The sequence below is a fragment of the Monodelphis domestica genome, chromosome 7 (genome assembly GCF_027887165.1).
Source record: "Monodelphis domestica isolate mMonDom1 chromosome 7, mMonDom1.pri, whole genome shotgun sequence".
NCBI lineage: Eukaryota > Metazoa > Chordata > Mammalia > Didelphimorphia > Didelphidae > Monodelphis > Monodelphis domestica.
This window is the reverse complement of record NC_077233.1, coordinates 196,749,631-196,771,195: the sequence shown is the minus strand read 5'-3', so window position 1 is coordinate 196,771,195 and position 21,565 is coordinate 196,749,631. Positions and strand designations below refer to the sequence as shown.

The following is a 21,565-nucleotide window of genomic DNA, read 5'->3' as shown; positions in this document are numbered from 1 at the left end:
GTTGTTTCCATGACACTATCTACAAATCTCATCCTCTGCTATCCCCCTTTTCCTTTTGCCTTTAACCTTTCCCAAGATCTTTTCCAATGAGTCCTGTCTTCTCATTAGGCAGTCACAGTAGTTAAGCTTCATCTTCAGTATGTGACATTCCAGTGAATGGTCTGAATTAATTTCCTTGATCTTAATACTTTCTGATATTATTTCCAGTTTATCCAATCTATACCTTATTTGTAAAGATTTGATTCTATGTTGTCTTCCTCACTAGACTGTGAGCATCTTGAGAGCAGGGACTGGTGTTTGGGGATTTTTTTTTTGCCTTTTTTGTATCTTTAGTCTGGCATTTAAATGCTTGCTGACTGACCTGATATAGAGAGATATAAGGCTCTCACACACAGGTTCACAGATTTAGTATTGAAAGAAACATTGGAGGTCATATCATTTGCTACCACCATGCCCCCCCCCTTTTTTTTTAAACCCTTACCTTCCTCTTGGAATCAGTACTGTGTATTGGCTCCAAGGCAGAAGTGCGGTAAGGACTAGGTAATGTGGGTCAAGTGACTTGCCCAGGGTCACACAGCTAGGAAGTGGCTGAGGCCAGATTTGAACCTAGGACCTCCCATCTCTAGGCCTGGCTCTCAATCCACTGAGCTACCCAGCTGCCCCCCACCATGCCCTTTTTATAGATGAGGAAACCAAGGCCCAAAGGGAGTAAGTTACTTGACCTATTGACAATTTATGTTTCATGTGATTGTTGGGTGAAAAATAGTGATAACAGTATACGTGATTGAAAACAAAACTGCAATATGAAAATCTACATGCTACTTTTCTTTAGGTTCTTTATACCACAAACAGGGTACCCAACTTTGCAGTTATCCTGACTTGGAATTTTATTTCCTAAGTGCCTTTGCTAAGTCTATCCCCCTCCAGGTCTGGAATAGACCCTCTCTTTTCTGGTCTCTTGGAATCTCTAGCTTCTTACAAAGTTTAGCCCAAGTACCATCTCCCATTGAAAGCCTTTTCTAATTTCTTTAGTTTTTACATGAAGGGGAATGTCAATATAAAAGTCTCAACCTACACTTCAATTATGTAAAAATTAAATTAGCTTCTCTACTAAAAATATTCTATTTTTAGAGGTTTATTAAAGATTATTAGAATTAAGAAATAAAGAAATACAAAATAAGAAAAGCACATGCAACCTACTCACTACATCTTGTCTGCCTGGTAGAGAGATGCAAGTGCTTAGAAGCGGAAGTAGAGAACAAGTAGGTGGTACAGTCAGTTTAAATACAAATTGTGTTCTTGGCCCAGGTGAGGACTTAGGTGAGATTATAGGGCATTTTGGGAAGTACCAAGGACTTCTGGGGATTGAAGTCTGGGGTTCAAATCTCCATTTTTAAATCCCCCTTTGATTATTATTGGGAAAAGTTTCCCCAAAAAGGATCATGAAAACATAATCAACTTAAAGATTACAATAATTTGAGGATAAGAGGAAAAAAGAACAAAACCAATAATTGCTAGACACATTGACAAAAAGCCAGTTAGGGGGTAGTCTCCTTTGGCATGAAAGTATACATACAAATGAATGTTCAATCAATCACACCCAAAATTCATTCTTGATCTTCTCATGCAGCTTGTGGTCTGGAGGTATCTTCATGGTGTCTTCTCCAAACAGTTTAGTTTCTGGATTCAGAGAGGTAGCATGTTTTTTAACCTAAAATTCTTCTCAAAAGGAATTTAAACTTTGCAATTTAAAATAATAATATTTTTACATTCCTCCCTTGAAGAGGGCGATTGAAAAACAAAGGGATCATTTAGGGATGCATGGCTGAGTTATGAGGTATATGAATTAATTGGCAAGAGAAATTAAAAAGATATCAGAAAAATCCAAATAAAAAAGATAATTTCTGGATGAAAATATAGACTATCAAAGTCTTATGTGTAAAAATTCTAAGTAAAGGAAAAATAAATCTATAACAGGTCCTTGAATCAGGGTCCAATTAAAATGATCTAAGCAATGATGCATTTATCCAGTCAGTAGCCAGAACTACAGAAAGTTTGACACACTATGAAAGACAGAAAAGGGACTAGATTATAGGAGCCAGGTTAGGAGCCAAGTTTGGGATACTCATCTGTAAGTATTTTCACAAAGAGTGTGGATACAAGGAAGGCTTACATCTTAACGTATGTTAAACGTTGCAACCTTGAGTCTTCACACTAGGTTCAAGTCCTTTGTATTGGCTTAGAAGTGCAACAATACTTCTTGGATTGGTTTATTTGTTGACCTGTGTGCTCTTTTGGCACAATTCAGGTTTAGCTTTGCTTCTTTGGCCCTGTGAAATGGCTCTTTTGTATATCTTGTTCTGGAATCAGACAGAATCATTAAGCAAAGTCCCATAATTTTCTTTTAAACAATTAGTGGCATCATTTTTATAGTCTCAAGTATTTGAGGTATGCATTGACCTTATAGCAAATGTATTTTAAACTTATATTACTGCAAAATCAAAAAGTTAAAGAAAATCTTAATACTGGTGACATGTGCTCCAAATATAAAAGGAGAGAAAAAATAAAAAACTGAAATAGTATATTGCACATGCAAGAAAAATATAATAAAAGAGTTTTTAAAATAAAAATATAGCTTATAAACATTGACACACTGTGTCAGCTAAGGAAATATAGAATACAAGGCTTTCTCACCAAAAATGAGATCCATTTCCTTTTCATATCTGGCCATGATCCACTGTGAGTACAAGTAAATTAATTTTACAAGGTAACAGTTTTTTTTATAAAGAACAGTAGTACAAATATGTAGGTATCCTTATCCCTAAAATTCTCAATAGCCCAATTAATTACAGTAGCAAACAAACCCACTATCATATTTCACATGAGTTGCTGTATGGAATTTTTAAAAGCCTATGAACTGATGGATATTTGTCACAATTTTTACAAACGTAGCAAATCTTGCAACCCTGGCAAACATATTTTTAAACAAAGTAAAACTTATTTTTTGGGTTTAGAACATCATCAAGAAATCTAGATATCATTCTGGTTGAAGTAAAGTGAGCTGAAGGGTTATAAATGAGAGATGCTCCTCTTCTGAGAGTGCTCCAGGGGTACTATATGCCCTGGGATTAACTTCCCAGCTTCGGTTCACATTTTTATAAATGTGGGAGTTGGGAATTAAATTTGTATTTCACTTCAGCTACTACAATGGGCCTTACCTCCTGTTAGGGGCAGGCAAAATGACCCTCTGTCTAAAGAACCCTTAAAATCAATTTGAGATATTTAGCTCATTAAATTTTCCAAAGGTTGTTATACAATTGTAGCAATTTTCTGATGAAGTCCATCTATCTTCTATGTGACAATTTACAAAGTCAAAACAGAAAAGTTGTTTTTATATGGGCTTATTCAATATTTGTTCAGTATAGTTACAGGGGGAAAGCAACAGAATTTAACAGTAGTTAAAACCCGAACATTAAAATGATTCAGTATAACAGAATAGTATTGAATACATTAATATATGAACTTAAAATCACAAAGTTAAATCTTAAACAAAACAATCAGTAAAATGCAATAGAATACAGAGATTTTTTTAATAAAACATTGGAGTCTGAAATGCCTTAAAATATATAACCTCCAGTCTCTTTAAAGTTCCTTGGGTTTTTGTTTTTTAAATTACCCATTTAGATGCCTATTGTCAGAAGGCAGAAAATCGGTAAGGGGTAGGCAATGGGGGTTAAATGACCTGCCTAGGGTCACACCGTCAGGAAGTGTCTGAGGCCAGATTTTAACCCAGGACCTCCAGTCTCTAGGCCTGGCTCTCAGTCCCCTGAGCTGCTGAGCTGTCTCCCCATAGTGAGGGTGGGTTTTAGGAATCTCAAATTGGGCCAAAGAATTGCAGGGCGTTGAAATTCTCTCCTGACTCCCAGGTGAGCTAAGTAAAAGAACCAATACAGTCAAAAGATATCCTTTTAAAGCAGCCATGCCCTGCCCCCAGTCCACATGGAGGCTAATTGTAGCCTAAAGAAAAAAAAAAACAGCCCCGTTTTTACCAGCTGGTTTTTGATCCTGAAGAAATTGGATCTGACTTGGAGGCTGTAGATCAGCTGGGCTGGGTCCGGGTGGGTCAGGATCAGGAGAGCTATCTGGTTCTGGAAGCAGGCAGCAGGATATGGGCCGCAGGGCCGGGTCTGAAGCTGGAGAGCAATCTTAGGAGATGCTGCAGGCAGGAATGAGGCAAGCAGGCAAGCAGGCTTGAGCTGATCAAGACAGTTTTCTGAAAATCCTTGGAGGAACTTGGCTTAAAAAAAATCTAGGTAGTAGCTATTAAAAGCTGAACTTAGTCACAGTAGAGAAAAGATTTAAGAAAGTTAAGAAGATTGAGGGTATTTCATCACAACCGATGTGGTCAGTCAAACTATAAAAAATAAAATTAGTTTCTATACTAAAAGTATCATATTTTTAGAGGTTTATTAAAGATTATTAGAATTAAGAAATAAAGAAATACAAAATAAGAAAAGCACAGGCAACCTACTCACTGCATCTTGCCTGCCTAGTAGAGAGTTGCGTGTGCTTAGAAGCGGAAGCAGAGAACAAGTAGGTGGTACAGTCAGTTTAAATACAAATTGTGTTCTCAGCCCAGGTGAGGACTCAGGTGAGATTATAGGGCACTCTGGGAAGTTCCAAGGACTTCTGGGGATTGAAGTCTGGGGTTCAAATCTCCATTTTTACGATTATCACTTACTTATATACTCTTCTTAGATATCAAATTCCCACTAGAACAGTACTTTCTTTGAGATATGGGCTATTTTTTTTTCATTTTTATAGAATCCTCAGCACTAAGCACAGGCCTTTGAAACAGTAGGAGCTTAAAAAATGCTTGTTGGAGTTAATTGGGTTTCAACTTAGAATACTAGGATTTCAAAATATTAGTAATTATTTGCCTATATCATGTTATAGATGTACTGGCTCCCCCCCCCCCCCTTCTCTTTAAAAGTAGAAGTGAGAAAACTTAACTTCTAAAAGCTGTTACATGATTTCCCTTCTTCTGCACTTGGAATTTGAATCTGCTTGAAAAAATTCACTTTACACTTGGATTTCAGGGATATTTCTATTATCCAAAAAATGTTTCTAGAGTTGGGTTTCCAAAACTCTGGAGAATCAATCCATATCAATCAATAAGCATTTACTGAGCACCTAATATGTGGTAAGCAGTGGGAAGTCAATATTTCTTTAACTGGATACCCATCTACTTCCAAATTATTCAACTCAAAAAGATGAAAACAGGCATCATTATCAGTCTCTTAAAAAAGACTGCCACAAGGTAGAGTGAAGCCACAAAATAAGATCATCAACCACAGCTAAAAAGAAACTCAACCACATCCATGGTTATATTACCTCCTTTCCTTCCCTGAGAGAAAGAAAATATTTTTTTAAACTTAGGGACCAATTCTTCAAATGGCTTTGTGAAAGCTTGTAAACTTTCCCCCTTCATCTTTGCACTGATAAGAATGTTGAGCTCTAGAGTATGACAACACTCAAATATCTGCAAAAGTATCAGGATTCCACATCAGAGTAGCCACAGGTAAGGTATAAAAGCATCTATAGTTTTCCTAATCCTTAAAGTTGACAGGGAACAGTGACCCTGAAATCAAAGAAGCACTAGAGCAGTAGATTATAATAATTATAATTAATTGTAATTAATTATAGTAATTGTAATAATAACCAAGCAGTTATTAAGTCCCTAATATTATAGCTATCATTTATATATAGCACTTTAAGGTTTGTACAAATTTTTATCTCATTTATCCTCTCATCAACCCTGTAGGAGAGGTGCTATTATCATTCCCTCTTCTCCACTCTGTGAGGACAAATTTAGCATTGTGACTTAAATCTAAATTTTAATGGGAAATCCCAAATAATAAAGTCAGGTGGAAATTTTATGGTGATTTAATTGATATAGTGGAGAAGATTAAGAAGGGAGAAGGAAAGGGTGAAGGATTTCTCCCCTCCACCTGGCTTCTATTTTCTCACTGGGAGGGAAGATTAGAAGATCTAGAAAGTAAGGGTTTGGAGTGTGAAGAAGGAAGGAATCAACCTGAACTCCAAAAGGGGCTCAGCTGAGATGCCTGAACCTGAATCAGATCAAGGACAAAACTGACCGCCAAAACTCAGACAAATAACTGCCACTACTCCCAAGATGTTGGAGTGCTTAGCACGCTGCCAGCCAGAGTGACCTTAGGGAAAGAGGAGGAGAGAGGAAGTGACGTGCCTTATATAGTCATTTTTACATCACTTTCCTGTGTCTCATTTTTACCAATGATAACTTAGCTTGACTTAGAACAGCCCAGGAGAGTGTCCACTGTTTCTGCACATGTCTGCTGAAGGCCATCTCCTCAGATAATTAAATCTTTGAGTTTGGTGTAGACCTTTTTAATCTTGTTGCTCTAAGGAGAGGGAGAAATGTAGAGTTTCCAAGACCTGATTCGGTTATTCCAAGTATCTCTATTGTTACTGATCAGGAAATAGCTAAATCAAATCTTCTAAAGAATGGTCTGATTAGGGTGGAATAGTTCTAAAATTCACAACTCTGGCAACTCCTTACTGAAAAGAAAACTGAGGAGTAACTGCTAAGTGGCTCAGTGGATAGAGAGTTAAGCCTAGAGATAGGAGATCCTAGGTTCAAATTTGAACTCAGACACTTCCTAGCTGTGTGACTCCTGGACAAGTCATTAACCCCCAATGCCTAGCCCTTAACACAATTCTGCTTTAGAACTGATATTGATTCTAAAACAGAAGGTAAGGGTTTAAAAAAAAATGTCTGAGGTAGACATGCTAAACTTGCCCAGGGTCATACAACTTTTAGGGGTCTGAGGCTATATTTCAATCTGGGTCTTTTTGACTTCTGGGCCAGAGTTCTGTCAAAGGGGAAAAAAAACAAACAAACAACAACAACACAGGAGACAATGGCTTTATGGCCACTACACAGAGTCAACCATCCAGTTCTGAGACTGAGAACAATGTTTTTGGGGAAAATACACCAAGAATGGGAATTTCTGGTGAACCAAAGAACTTGGCTATCTTTATACCTTAAGGTATAAATATGAAATTGAAGGATAGCTGACTGGCTACCAGTAGAGAACTTGGAAAGAGGTTGTAGCCTGAGGCTAGGATACCTGTGAAAGGCCTAAATACAGTAAGAAAAAACTAAGAAAACCAAAGAATATTTAAGACTTGACTACTACCACTCCTATCCAAGGTGCTCAGTGGGTGCTTGATGGCTTATTGTTCAGGGGTCAGTCTGGGCATTTCTTGAAGGCAAGTTTCCCTGAGACGGATAAATTTGTAGTTTCATAAAACAAGGGTGTCCATTCTAACCAATGATTTACTAATGTGTCGGGCGCATAATATATATATATATATATATATATATATATATGTATATGTATATGTATATATATATATGGATGTATATAAATCCCTGCCCTCAAGGAGCTTATATTCAATGAACAATTAGCAATGGGAAGGCTCAAGGGAACAAAAAGTTGTCTAACCCTAACCTTGCAAAACTGCTGGGTTTCTTCAGCCCGAGTTTCAAAACCTAAATATGAGCTCTAGGTCTCTAGGTAAAAAGGTAAAAGTGCTTTGTAAATCTCACAAGAGAGAACACCTGCACGCTCACAACCGGACTCAAATAAGAACCTGGGAGGCTGGAGGATGCAGAAGTTGAGGGGAGCAAGGAAGGAAGCACGGGACAAAGCTCTGAGAGGAAGCCCGTAACTTCGTTCCCATTATCGCCTCTCAGAGGGATACAAGCACAGGAAATATTCAGCGTCTCCTATCCCTTTAACGGGCGCCTCGCTCCGGGGACGCCCCGGCGTCGGGTCGGCCTCGCGCGCAGAGGCGCACGTGAAGCGGGGAATGGGAGGGGGGTGGAGGAGACGGAGCTCCACATTTTTCAACGCTCTAACACCTCCCCCTCCTTTCCCCGCGGGTTGACCCGGAAGTGCTCCTATTCTCCTTAGAGGCACAGCGGAGAAAGACGCGGGCGCGCACGCACGCACGCACTCATACATACACACACATATACATACATACACACTCCAGCACGGACACTCTACCTTAGCCGCCCAGGAGTACGTCGATCCTCTACGAATCTGCCGCTTGGCTTACTTTCGGCCGCTACCTCTGTACCCTTTCCCCGCCCGAAAAACTAATTTTTTAATATTAAAAAAAAATGGCAGAGTCGACAGAGGAGGTGGCGGTCCTGGTGCAGCGGGTGGTGAAGGACATCAACAACGCCTTCAAGAGGAATCCGCACATGTGAGTTCGGCGGGGGCCCGAGGGGCTGGGAACCGAGTCTCGAGTTTGGGTCCAAGCTCCGACTCGGGGGAGGGGACGGATGGATGATTGTCACTCTTTTTTCTCCCCCATCGCTCGGAGGATGGTCTCGAGCCACCTGGCGCTTAGCGCCTGCCCCCGGCCTCGGAGTCCTAATCCGAGCAGAGAACTGCTGGCTACAGCCACCTGCCCCAGAGTACGGAAAACTGCATCTTCCTACTCCTTTACCTTCCTCCTTCCCATTCTTTCCCTCTCTCCCTCCATCTCCTCTTCTTTTCCTTCCTCTGCTCCTCCTCTTTTTCCCTCTTACCCTCCTCTTATATCTTCATTCTTCCTTCTTTCTCTTCCTCCCCCAATTCTTCTGCCCTATGTCAATTAAGGGTCAAGAGGTTTAACCTCACTTTTTGGTTGTGCTTTTCTGTCCTCCCAAAAGAATTTTTAAAATGAAACTTAAGAGGTTTCTTAATAATTGTTCTTATCTTTGTTTTTCTGTTTCTCCCCCCTTCCCAAGTGACATTCCTTTCGCACTTTGTCTTAGGGCTCACCTCTAAACTCTGAGGTCAGACCCGGAGGGATAGATCTAGAGGTGCCAAAGACCTCCACGGCTATCTGGGCCAACTCCTTCCTTTGACAATTGGGGAAACTGAACTTGGAAGTCAAGGGATTTGGTCAAGGACACGTAGGTGTAGTAAGCTTATCTCAGATGCCATTTGAACCCTGGTCCTCCCAACTCCAGAGCCATTGCTCCATCCACTACATCTCACTACCTTCTTACTCATTTTAGAGATGAAGAAACCGAGACTTAGAGAGGTCAAGTGACCAGCCAGCCCAAGGTCACAGCTGCTGGGTCCTTCCAACCCAGGTTTTTCAGTTTTTAACCTTGTTTGTTTGTTTTCATTTTTAACCCTTTCCTTCTGTCTTAGAATCATATCAGTTCCAAGAGTGAGAATTGCTAGGCATTACTTGTACCTATAGAGTAATGGGGGTTAAGTGACTTGCCCAGGGGCATACAGCTAGGAAGTGTCTGAGGTCAAATTTGAACCCAGGACCTTCTGTCTCTAGATCTGACTCTGTCCACTGAGTTACTTAGTTGCCTTGGCTGATTTGTTCTTTTCTACTATGTTAAGCTACTTTTCAAATTCACAAAAAGGGTTCATTTATAATATGTAGGTACACTTATAAAAAGAATATTTATATATTGGGTGATTTTTTTTTTTAGACTAGACCAACTAACTATGGAGAAACTCCCCTACCAATTACAGATCTGCATCTGCTCTGCAGCCTAGTCTAGAATTGCCTGGAGCACTGAGAAGTTAAGTCACTTTTGGCAATCATGCTATTATAATTCCACTTGAATCCAGGATCCTTAGTGGGAGACCTACTCTGTTCATTGTCTTATTGCTTGTCCTTCGTATGGAGGTATTGCTTTTTGAAAAAACAAACAACTTTAAAAATTTTTGACGCTTGTGTGGACAATAATAAAGATTGGAGATTTTTAAAAACATCCCTGACCTGAAAATTAATGAAGGTTCTATATTTTTGTTTTTCCATGTTACTTTAATTTGGTCAAGAGAAGAATGTGGAGTAAATCATATAAGAATGGTTTGGGCACTTCTTAAAGACAGATTTTTTTGGACGGGGTATAGGTGCTCATACGGGGTATAGGTGCTCATAACCTTAAGTACCTGCTGAACCTATTAGGTACAATAGGAAGATAGCCATAAATCAAACTTTTAACACTACTGCATCTGTGTCATAATAATCACTCGAACCATGGGAGACTCTTATTTATTTTTATTCCAGCCTCATTACCTACTTAAGCTGGGCACAGCAAAGAAGATTTATCTCTGCTTTCCCTTTTTTGGACAAAATGTGGACTGATCTATTTAGATCATGGCAAAATGGGAATATAGCCCAGAACAAACTTCAAAGATCATCTAGTCCACAGGATTTTATAGATGAGGAATTGAAGTACTAGAGCCTTTTCTAAAGTTGGAGGCAAGATTTAAACCTACATTCTCATCTTCCAAAAGCCCTTCCAAAAAGTGCCCTTTCATTTGACTACACCATTCTAACTGTGCTCCATTAGTATCCACACAGTGTCAGGAGGGTAGTGACCCCAGGATGATGAATAAAGATGGACATTAGCAATCTATTTTTTTTAATGACACAAATTCTGCCTGCTCTCAACTTCATAGGTTTTTTTAGGGTTTAGGATATTTATACAGATAGTATAATAATAAGTACAAAGAGATCCAGACGAAGTGTTCTCTTTCTCTACTTTTTGCCCCACCATCCCAGCTGCCTTTGACTTTTTAGAATTAGTCACAATGTCTATGAGTAACCATAGCAATTACTGAATACTAAAATTGGGAGCTTCATTAGAAATAGACATTTTCAGAAATAACTGAATATAAGAGGTCACGTTTTGATGACATGGTATATTTTCTTTGAAGAAATCGAAGGAAGTAAAAGCAAGTAAGTCATGTTAGTACACTCTTCGGGTTGCTCTAAATTCTTTTGCAGAGTTTTTGAGGTTGATTTAGGTGAATTGCTTGGTAGGGGAATTCTGGATTTTTTGCAATAGCCACAAGTCAGTAGTCTTAGTATACCTCTCTTAGGAAAGTTTTTAATTATAAAGTTTCATTACTTTGAACCATATTAACTCAGTCTTAGTGAAAAATTAGCATCAGTAGCATAAGGAAAATAGAGGATGTGTTTTAAAATAAGTGTTAACATGTTTGCATTATTAAGTAATAGCATTATTTAGGCCTATTGTGACTTGATTCTTTTGACTTTATGATAATAAAAGTTAAACTTGAAATAATATATTTTTATTCTCTCTAGCACTAAAAACTGTAAATTTCAGCTTTTCATTAATTCAAACAGAACTTCTATGCTCCCTTATTTCAAATAAACTACTTTAAATTTATAAATAAAAAGGGAATGCTTTCCATGAAAGCCATGTCTTTGGGATTTTTGTTACAAAAAAAAATTTCCAGCCTTTATCTTTTGTTTTTGTAATTTTCCTATGCCCAGAAAGCTGTCAGTTTTCATTAGTGGAATTCTATCCCACCATTAAGTGTGCTTTTTATGTTGTTTAAACATTCTTTCTCTGACAAATCATTTGTTAATTTTCCATGTCCAATGCTTCATCAAATAGTAGATCTCGCTATAAAGAATGATTTTTCAGAGAAACCCATCCTTTTTATTTGAAAATAAGTCAAAACTTGACCCTGTTGAAAAGCATTGTCAGTTACTGTTAAGTAAACAGGAAATGGCAGTGAACAAAATTGGATCACAGTTACTCATATCAAGGGGATTATCTCCCATTTAAAAAAAAATAAATTCTTTAAATCACTTATGTTTAGAGCATGCTAGGCCAGAATGGGATATACAAAGAAATGTAAAATATGAGCCTTTCCCTCAAAGAATTTATGATCCATTTTGTTGTTTATTCATGGCTGACTCCTCCAAACTCTGTGGGCCATAGCACACTAATGCTGTCCTTGGGATTTTCTTGCCAAGGTCCTGGAGTGGTTTAATATTTCTTTTTCTAATGGATTAAAGCAAATACAGGTTAAGTGACTTGCCCAGGGTCACACGGGTATTAAGTGTCTGAGGCCACATTTGAACTCTTTCTGACTCCAGGCCCAATTCTATCAGACCCTTAGCCAACAAGCTGTAGCTATAATCTAGCTAGTGAGATAAAAAAGGCACACTAACAACATAAGATATGATTGGCATAGATGATGAGTATTATGAGACATTTAGGAATGGTTAGGGCAGGCTTGTGGAAATAGACTGAAACTGGACCTTACAGAATAGAAGTGATTTGGGTAAGTAGAGACTGAGTAAAGGTTCAGTGGTGGAGGAGGGTGTAAGGCATCTCTTGGGCAAGTCTCTAAGATTTGGGAGACCTCATTTCTGTTCTAGACTTTCTCCTGTACTCTTGTGTAGTGGAGAGAGGATATTGGACTTGAAGGCAGATTAAGATCCTATTTATGACAAGTCATGGTGTGACCTTAGGTAAATTATATAATCATTTTGAACTACAGTTTCTGATGGAAAATAGGTCTAATAATGCCTTAGACTCTTATTCCCATAATCATATTAACAATATCAAAGATGAAAAGGGTGATCTCATCTCTAATGAAGAGGATATTAAGGTAATTATTAAGAACTATTTTGCCCAATTACATGGTAATAAATATGACAATCTAGGTGAAGTGGGTGAATATTTACAAAAATATAAATTGCCTAGATTAACAAAAGAGGAAATAGAATGCTTAAATAATCCATTTCAGAAAAAGAAATTGAATAGCCATCCAGGAACTTCCCAAGAAAAAATCCCCAGGGTCATATGGATTCGCAAGTGAATTCTATCAAACATTTAAAGAACAACTATTCCCAGTACTATACAAATTATTTGACAAAATAAGGAAAGAGGGAGTCTTACCAGAATCTAATCCCCAGGATTCTTTCATGAATCAAAGTTTTGAGTGCTAAGTAAATTATATATTACTGTTTTGGGGCTGAAGTTTCCTTATCTATAAAATGATGATGTTTAGTATGGATTATTGTTAAGAGTATTCTACAGGTCAAAAATTATTTCACTTCAACGTGTTCAAAATAGAACTCATCATCATTCCCAAACTTTCTTACTGTTGAACTTCCCTATTACTATTAAGGGGAGCACTACCATCCTCCACCATGTTCCTTGTGGAACATCCTGTGTTCCTCAACTCCTTAACTTCTCAAGTTCATTTGTTAGGCACTTAATATGTGCTCTTATGCTAAGCACTGGAATGCTGGACCAAAACAGTTTGTTCCCTCAAAGAGCTCATAAGGGAGAGGAAACATGCAAACACCTCTGTACAAGAAAGATGAATATGGGATTCTTTGTTTGCTTTAATCCACTAGAAAAAGAACTATCAAACTACTCCAGTATTTTTGCCAGGAAAATCTCAGGAAAAGCATTAGTGTCCTATGTCCAGTCAGAAAGAATCAGGCATGACTAAACAACAAACTAGATTATAAATTCTATGAGGGAAAGGCCCATATTTTATATTTCTTTGTATGTTCTTTGTGGATAGAGAGAAGGCATTAACATTAAGGGGATTAGGAGATTCTTGAAAAAGATGGCATTTTAGCTGACATCTAAAGTTGGTCAGGGAAGCTAGGAGGCAGAGGTGAGGAGGGAGTGGCTTGAGGGGCAGACAGTGAAAATGCTTGGAGTCTTGAGCAGTTTGTCTGAGGAAGAACAAGGCCAATGTCACTGGATCATAGATTAAGTTATAAAAAGATTGGAAAGGTAGGAGTGGGTCAGGTTATAAGGGACTTTAAAAACCAAACAGAAGATGTTATATCATTGTGGAAGTTGTAGGGAGAAACTAGAGTTTATCAAATAGGGGGTTGACATGTTACACCTACACTTTAAGAAGATCCTTTTAATTCTCATCTGATACAGGTCCTCATCCCTTCATGTCTGTCTTTTCCTAAATTAGACCATCCTCCACTCAGCTAACAAATTGCTTTTCAGGTCTGACCATATCACCCATATAATTAGTTAATTCCAATTAAATATAAAATCTTGGCAGTTTGACATTTAAAACAGCTCACAACCTGACTCCTTTCTACCTTTCTCCAGTTTTCTCTTTTTAAAAAATCCTAAACTTAAACCCCAAAATTTCCACTTACTACTACTTGATGTGTACACACATGTGTATATATACATACACATCTATATATGTATATATAAAAATTCCAGTTTTTTTTTTCAAAACCATCCTTGTATCTGTGTTTCCCTCCATTCCATGCATTTTTAAAAAATGATTTAGTGGCTCAACTTTTTTGCATCACTATTACTAACCTTCCCCTACCCCAATGGGGGAAAAAAAAACCAAGAGAAAGAAAGAACAGGGAAAAGACCCTTGAAACAAATAAGCATAGTCAGGGAAAACATATCTATATGTGGCCATGCCCCAAAATGTATGTCTCTATCCACTGTGTGCCTGTTACTTCTGCCAGAAGATGGGTAACATGCTTCAGCATCTGTCTTCTGGAAACATGGTTGCTCATTGGATTGATTGTGACTTTTGATTGTGATTGTCTTTTCGGAATTTTTTGTCTTCTAGAAATTGGTCTCCTAATTCTGTTCTCTTTACTCTGCATTAGTTAAGGAGTCTCTGAAATAATATCAACATTTTTTATGGGCAAATAATATTACACTATATGTGTATACCCCAATTTGTACAGCAGTTATTTTCCAATTATGAAAGAGGAAATTCAAGGGAACTCCTTTAGGTTCTTGTTTCTCTCATTTCTGTGTTTCTCCCTTGAGAATGTGAACTCCTTGAGGGCAGGGGTCATTGTTTTGCCCTTCTTAATACACCCACACTTTAGCATTGTACCTGATCCAGAGTGATTAATAAATGCTAGTTTACTAATAACTAGGTTCAAATCTTCAAACATTCTCTATTCTCTTATCTCCCTTTCACAATGCATATCTAATTTAAAGTTGCCAAGTCTTATTGATTGTATCTCCATAATAACTCTGTATCTGTCACCTTCTCTGCTCACATAACAACCCCCCTATTCAAGCCTTTATCAGTTCTTGACTAGCCAATTGAAATGATCTTCTAATTGGTCTCCCTGCTATCATCCACATTGCTGTCAAATTGATATTCCTAAAATACAAGTCTGATCATGTCACTTCCTACTAAATAAATTCTAGTAGTTCATTCTTAGCTCTAGGATTAAATACAAGTCCTTTCATTTGGCAATGGAAACTCTTTAGAACTTGACACCAGCTTAACCACATTTTCTACAATCTAACCATAAGCTATTTGCTGTTCTTATTCATGACACTTGTGGCTCCATCTCTGTGTTTTTGCACTGGCAGTCTCCCACATCTGGAATGTTCTTGCTCCTGTTCTGTGCCTCTGAGTGTCTGTGGCTTCTATCAGGATTTAGCTTAATACCACCTTTTGCAGGAGACTGTTTCAGTTCCATTCAATTACAAGGGCCTTTCTTTTCATCATTAAGTCTCATCTAACATGCATCATTTATTAGTTTGTATTTACCTAGTTATCTGTATGTTTTCTCCCTCATTAGCATGTAAGTTGTTCTTGTTTTTTGTTTTTTTTTAACCCTTGCCTTCTGTCTTAGAATCAATACTGTGTATTGGTTTCAAGGGAGAGTGGTAAGGGCTAAACAGTGGGGGTTAAGTGACTTGCCCAGGATCATACAGCTAGGAAGTATTTGAAGCCAGATTTGAACCCAGGACGTCCCATCTCTGGTCCTGACTCAATTCACTGAGCCACCTAGCTGCCCCCAGCATATAAACTTCTTGAGGACTATTTCATTTTTATGTGTATCCCAGTGCTTATTAGCATAGTGTCTGGCACATAGTAATTGTGGAAAAGTACTTGATTATCTGAATGATCTTTATGGGACAGTGAATAGACTAGTTTTCCTAGAATCTGGACTTTTGTTGAAACTGTAGTGCCAAATATGATTGTAAAGCTCAATTTCGGGCTAGTTCATAGAGAGCCTTGGATGCTAGATTAAGTATTATGACTGTTTTGTCCTTAATGAAAAGTCATTGAAAATCTTTGAATATAGTTACCAGCAAGTAAGAATGATGGGTTTTTTAAAAATATAATTAATTGCATCATACTGGGTGAGGGGAGGGACTGGGAAAGACCTAATTAGAAAAACTGTTCATTTTTGTTCAAAAATTGTTCATCTAAAACTGAACAGGTTTACATTATGCCTGAAGTGCTGTAATAGTTTCATGTCTTGTTTCACATCATTAGGACATTACATTTTAGATATGTGGAATCTCTAGGAATGTGAATTACATTTCTGGATAGTCAGAAAACACTTATGTAGTCTTTTTTTAATTTTTTAAACAGCCATCTAAACAACATGAGAACAAAGTATAAGCTCTTGAGGATAGATAACTGGTTCAGATTGGAAAGATAATACTACCAGATATTTTATGTAGATGACCAACTTAATTCTGCATTAGCAGAATTTTTTCAGTAGACTTTATGGGTAACATTAAAAAAAAAAGGTTTATTACTATGCCTTTTGGAGGATCAGAACCAGAAAGGAGAAAATCCTAACTTGTGTCATTTTGGTGTTGGCTAAAAGAGCCAATGGAAGTCACCAGACCTGGTTAAAAACTAGACTTTGTTACATGTTGACCATAGTAAGTTACTTCTCTTTCCTGATCCTCAGTTTCTTCATCTAGAAAATGAAGGAATTAGACTAGCCAATCTCTTAAGATCCTTTACAGTTCTAAAATAACATAATTTAAATAGTCAGAACCTTGGAATAAACCTGGTACCTTTGTGGAGTTCTCTTTATGCCAACAATAATTACTATAGTGGAAAGAGCATTATTCTAGAGGTAAAATCCAGTGTTCTAGGCCTACCATTGCCAGCCAGCAAATAATTCTAAGATTCTGGGCATCTCACTATCTTTCTGAACATCTTTTTTCTCCTTCATGTATATAGTAAGATGAAAGCCTTATGAGGTCTAAGATGTCTTATAGTTCTAAATCTGTGATCTTATGAATATGAGGACACAATCCTTTGAGGGTTTCTGGAAGTGTCAGATGATATGATAATAAATGGTTTGCAGAGTAATAATTCACATGATTTATCTTGTTTCATCCTTATAAAAACTCTGTGAATTAATATTTTAGATTCACTGTTTTCTTTTACATTTGAGGAAACTAGATCCCAGAGTGGCCCAGTCAAGTAATATGTTTAGGATCTGGAATTTGAGTAGAATGCTTTAGAATCCTTAAAACTCTACATAAAATATTAGGCATATTACTATTAATAATGATTGGGTTAGAAGAGATAGAATATCATCATGGGGAGAGTACTAAACTTGGAAGAACTTGTTAGTTTTTTGACACTAGGAAAGTGCCTTAAGCCTCAAATAGCTCCCTAGAACTCAATTTACTAGAAGACCATTCTTAAGTATCTGGGATCATGATGAGTCTGATAGGACTGAAAATGACTCAACAATTTCAGTATACTCTTTAGAAAACTCAGTCCTCTTCCCTCAACCCTAACCCCCACAGTAATGCTCTATTACTGATAATTAGGTTTGTACACCTAATTATCCTAGGCCACTGCAGCTCAGAACCTCTAGACTCAAAAGAATTGCCAATCTTGGGGACAGGAATTATGAAGATACCACCATGCCTGGCTATAAGAGCAGTTTACAAAAAAAAAAAAAAAGCAAAGCATGGGCAGATGATCTTGTTCCAAGATTTAAACAATTATATTTAAATATTTAAATATGTAATTGTATTTGGTCTGTTCACTTATTTAACCAGAAAACAATAATACGGTAGAACTTTGCATAGTTAAATTACACCCCCTCCCCAAAATAGCCAATAATAGGTGGCCTAAAAGAAAGGCAAAGTTGGAACCTGCAATATCTTTGTTTATGATTATGTTTCTTCAATTTTTATTTTCTTTCCTGCCTTTTTTTTTTACAAAATTCTTCACAATGATTTTTTTTAGTATATATTTGAGGGGGAAAGGATTACTAATAGGAAGACCACATTCTTAGATAAAGGGAGTCAGTAAGCAACCCCTTTTCTTACTCTTTAATGCACTCAATAAGATTAAATTTCCATTTGTCATAAGACATACATGTATATATACATATATATCTTTAGGTCAGATACCATTTTTATAATCATTAGTTAACTTTACAAGTCAAATGTTCTATAAGATATTTGTATGTTTCCCCATGTAGAAAATGTATAGGTTTATTATATAATTTACAGCTCAGTTAGAGAGAATACTAGTTAAGATGGTGATGTAAAAAAGATCCTAGAGGAATCCAGATTAACTCAAGAAAATATCTAAAGGGTGTCAGATCAAGCAGTGATTAAGAAGACCAAATCAAAACATCAGTAACTGTTTCCATCTGTACAAGAAAACAGGCAAAACCTAGAGACATTGAGGTTTTGGGGGCAGGGTATTGATGGGAACACTTCCTTGTAAAATATCATCCAGCACAAATTCTAGTAAAGGGGGCCTTTCAGGGCCACAGTAGGAGAGAAAATGAATCCCAGTTATGCATTGTATAAGGGGAAAGAGACAGATGAATTGAGGCCAGCACCTCAGTTGTATTGGGCCACTAGGGAACAAAGGAATAAGCCAAGAATTGTGGCATGCCACACACATGTGAATAACAGTTTCACTGACATCCATACTCTAGAGGGGACAGGTCCAAATAAGACCTTCATAACCCATCCAAAAGTGCAAGAGTAACTAATGTGTTGTTTGTGGAGTTGTGAACTGATCCACCCATTCTGGAAGGCAATTTGGAAATATGTCCAAAGGGCTTTAAAACAATGCCTGCCCTTTGATCCAGCCATATCTGCTGGGTTTGTACCCCAAACAGATAATAAGGAAAAATACTTGTACAAAAATATTTATAGCTGTGCTTTTTATAATGACAAAAAATTGGAAAATGAGGGGGTGCCCATCGATTGGGGAGTGGCTAAACAAATTGTGGTATCTGATGGTGACGGAATATTATTGTGCTGAAAGGAAAAATGAACTGGAGGAATTCCATGTGAACTGGAAAGACATCCAGGAATTGATGCATAATGAAAGAAGCAGAACCAGGAGAACCTTTACACAGAGACTGATACATTGTGGCATAATCAAATGTAATGGACAATCCCAAGGGACTTATGAGAAAGAACACTGTCCACATTCAGAGAAAGAACTCTGGGAGTTAGAAACACAGAAGAACATATGATTGATCACATGATTTGATGGGTACATGATTGGAGATTTGGCCCTAAAATATCACTCTATTGTAAATATTAATAATATGGAAATAGGTTTTGAAAAATGATACATGTATAACCCAGTGGAACTGCTTGTCAGCTCTGGAAAAGGGGAAGGAAAGAACATGAATCATGTAACCATGGAAAAATATTTTAAATATATTTTTTAAAGTTCAAGAATAGAAGTGGGGGTGGGAATGTAAAATGACCCTGGCACAAAATCCCAGCCCAGCATTTAAAGCTAGAAATAATGAATAAATAGAAGAAAATCCAAATACTATAGGTTAAGAAAAGCCCAAGAGGTAAACATAGAAATAGAAAGTAATTTTGTAGCATGTAAAAGTAGAGCTTCAGAGGAAAGAATAACTTGTCACAAAAACTAGAAGTGGTGCCAAGAAATGAAATAAGACATTAACAAAATGTAATTAGATTCCTGAGGGAAAAATAGGAAGGAGGATATCTTAGAAAAGAAAGTGGAAGGCCTGATAGAAGTTGATTTGTTGGGGGAAAAGTCTTAGAGCAAATACAATTCAGTAATTCCATGAGACAACAATAAATATCAGAGAAGTCAAAAGACCAAAAAAATAGAATGTGTGAATTACTATCAAGAAAGAATGAAATTGATCTGGAAAGCAATTTACAAGATAGTTTGAGAATTATCAGATCAAATATCAGAAAACATCCAAAACAAAAATTCTGCTTACCAAATATTTCAAGACATAAAGAAAAACTGTTACTAGAAGGAATAGAAAAAAAAGTTCTCAATTGAAAACAGCCAAGAATGCTACAGCTAAAATCTATAGCTTCCAAGTCAAAGAAAAAAAAATGATCTAAGGGAGCAAAAAGAGAAAGAACTTGCATACCAAGGAAGTACAATCAGAATTGCAAAATACTGTGATGCAAATACTTTAAAGGAGAGAAAATCTTAGAATGTGAACAAAAGATAAGACTTAAAATCAAGAATAATTTCCCCTTTCCCAGAAAACTAATATAACCTTATAGGGGCAAATTTAGGACTAAAGACTTTAAAGCTTTCCTGATGTAAAGAATAGAGTTGGGTATATTTTGAAATATGAACAGATGAGTAATCTAGGAAATTAAATACATTTGACTAATTGGACAAATGATACACACTGATACTTCTAATTGGAGAAGAGATACGTCTCCATTTAGAATCTTACTGTCTTAGGTGTCATTGAGGGATTTAAGACAAATACAAAGCCTGAGGTGGCTTTGTTTAGTTTTAATGAGGGGAATTAAAAGAAAGAAATAAAGAATTCACTAAGGGAGAAATGAGGAAAAAATAGGAGGAATTTAGTATTCCTCATTACATAATTAAGATAGTTTTCCTATAAGTCTTTTTTTCTGCTTATTATGTTTGTAAAGTTCATGACAAATACTTTAAAAATAGCCAAAATAATCTCAATTGGTATGATTAGAAGGAAAATGGTTTGGAAACTATTGTTATATCTTTTATATCAGCCATTATATTAAGCTATTATGTGGTGAACTTTTATATCATTAATGTATAGCTTTAAATAATATTTACAGCATATATCAGCATTTATATTATTAATAGTCTATTATATCAACTATTTTTGATGGGAAATTGTTTCTATACTTTGTATTTGTGGATTTAAAAAACTTTTATTATAAAACTATAGCTTATTCTTAACTTTCATATATTTTTGTGTTAAGAGATGAAATAGGACTAATTCCCTGTCCTGAAGCTCGGTACAACCGGAGTCCAATAGTCTTGGTTGAAAATAAACTTGGTGTGGAGAGTTGGTGTGTCAAGTTTCTTTTGCCATATGTCCACAACAAACTTCTCCTCTATAGGCAAAGAAAGCAGCGACTAAACAAAGATGGTAAGTCTGAACTATGTTTTTTTTTAATAATCTATAATGAATGAGCAATATACTTATGGATAACAAGCCATAAAAAGTAGCACCTTAAGTAATGTAGAAGAGATTGTAGGAAAAAAAAATAAATTTTAAAAGAGGGGTCAGCTGCATAGCTCAGTGGATTGAGAGTCAGGCCTAGAGATGGAAGTCCTATTTTCAAATCTGGCCTCAGGCACTTCCCAGCTGTGTGACCCTGGGCAAGTCACTTGACCCCCATTGCCTAGCCCTTACCACTCTTTTGCCTTGGAATCAACACAAAAGGTAAGGGTTTTTGTTTTTTTTTTTTTAAAGAAGAGATTGTAGGAATGATCATAATGAATATATTGTGACCCATATTCATGATTTAGAAATATTTAGAAATACTTATTCAGTACCTTGCTGGGGAAGTTACAAAGTTCAGCTCAAACCCATGAATTCCCCACATTCACCTTCCACTTCAGTCAATTCCTCTGTTCTCTTGCTTATTCCATGCCTTTTTAAAAAGTTA

At 36.9% G+C, this 21,565-nt stretch overlaps 1 protein-coding gene across 2 annotated transcripts in view; it reads left to right on the top strand.

Annotated features, from left to right (window-relative positions):
- The first annotated feature begins 7,947 nt into the window (after positions 1-7,947).
- The window catches only part of PTAR1 (protein prenyltransferase alpha subunit repeat containing 1), a 53,345-nt gene continuing 39,727 nt past the window's right edge, over positions 7,948-21,565 (top strand). The window contains exons 1-2 of one of the 2 annotated variants that reach the window (XR_008913254.1): positions 7,948-8,319; positions 20,873-21,042. Coding sequence is in view for 1 of the 2 variants with exons in the window: in NM_001252633.1 (NP_001239562.1) it covers positions 8,234-8,319; positions 20,873-21,042 (256 nt within the window). In the remaining variant the exon portion in view is untranslated. The remainder of the gene's footprint in view (positions 8,320-20,872; positions 21,043-21,565) is intronic. The other variant, NM_001252633.1, reaches the window with a different exon arrangement.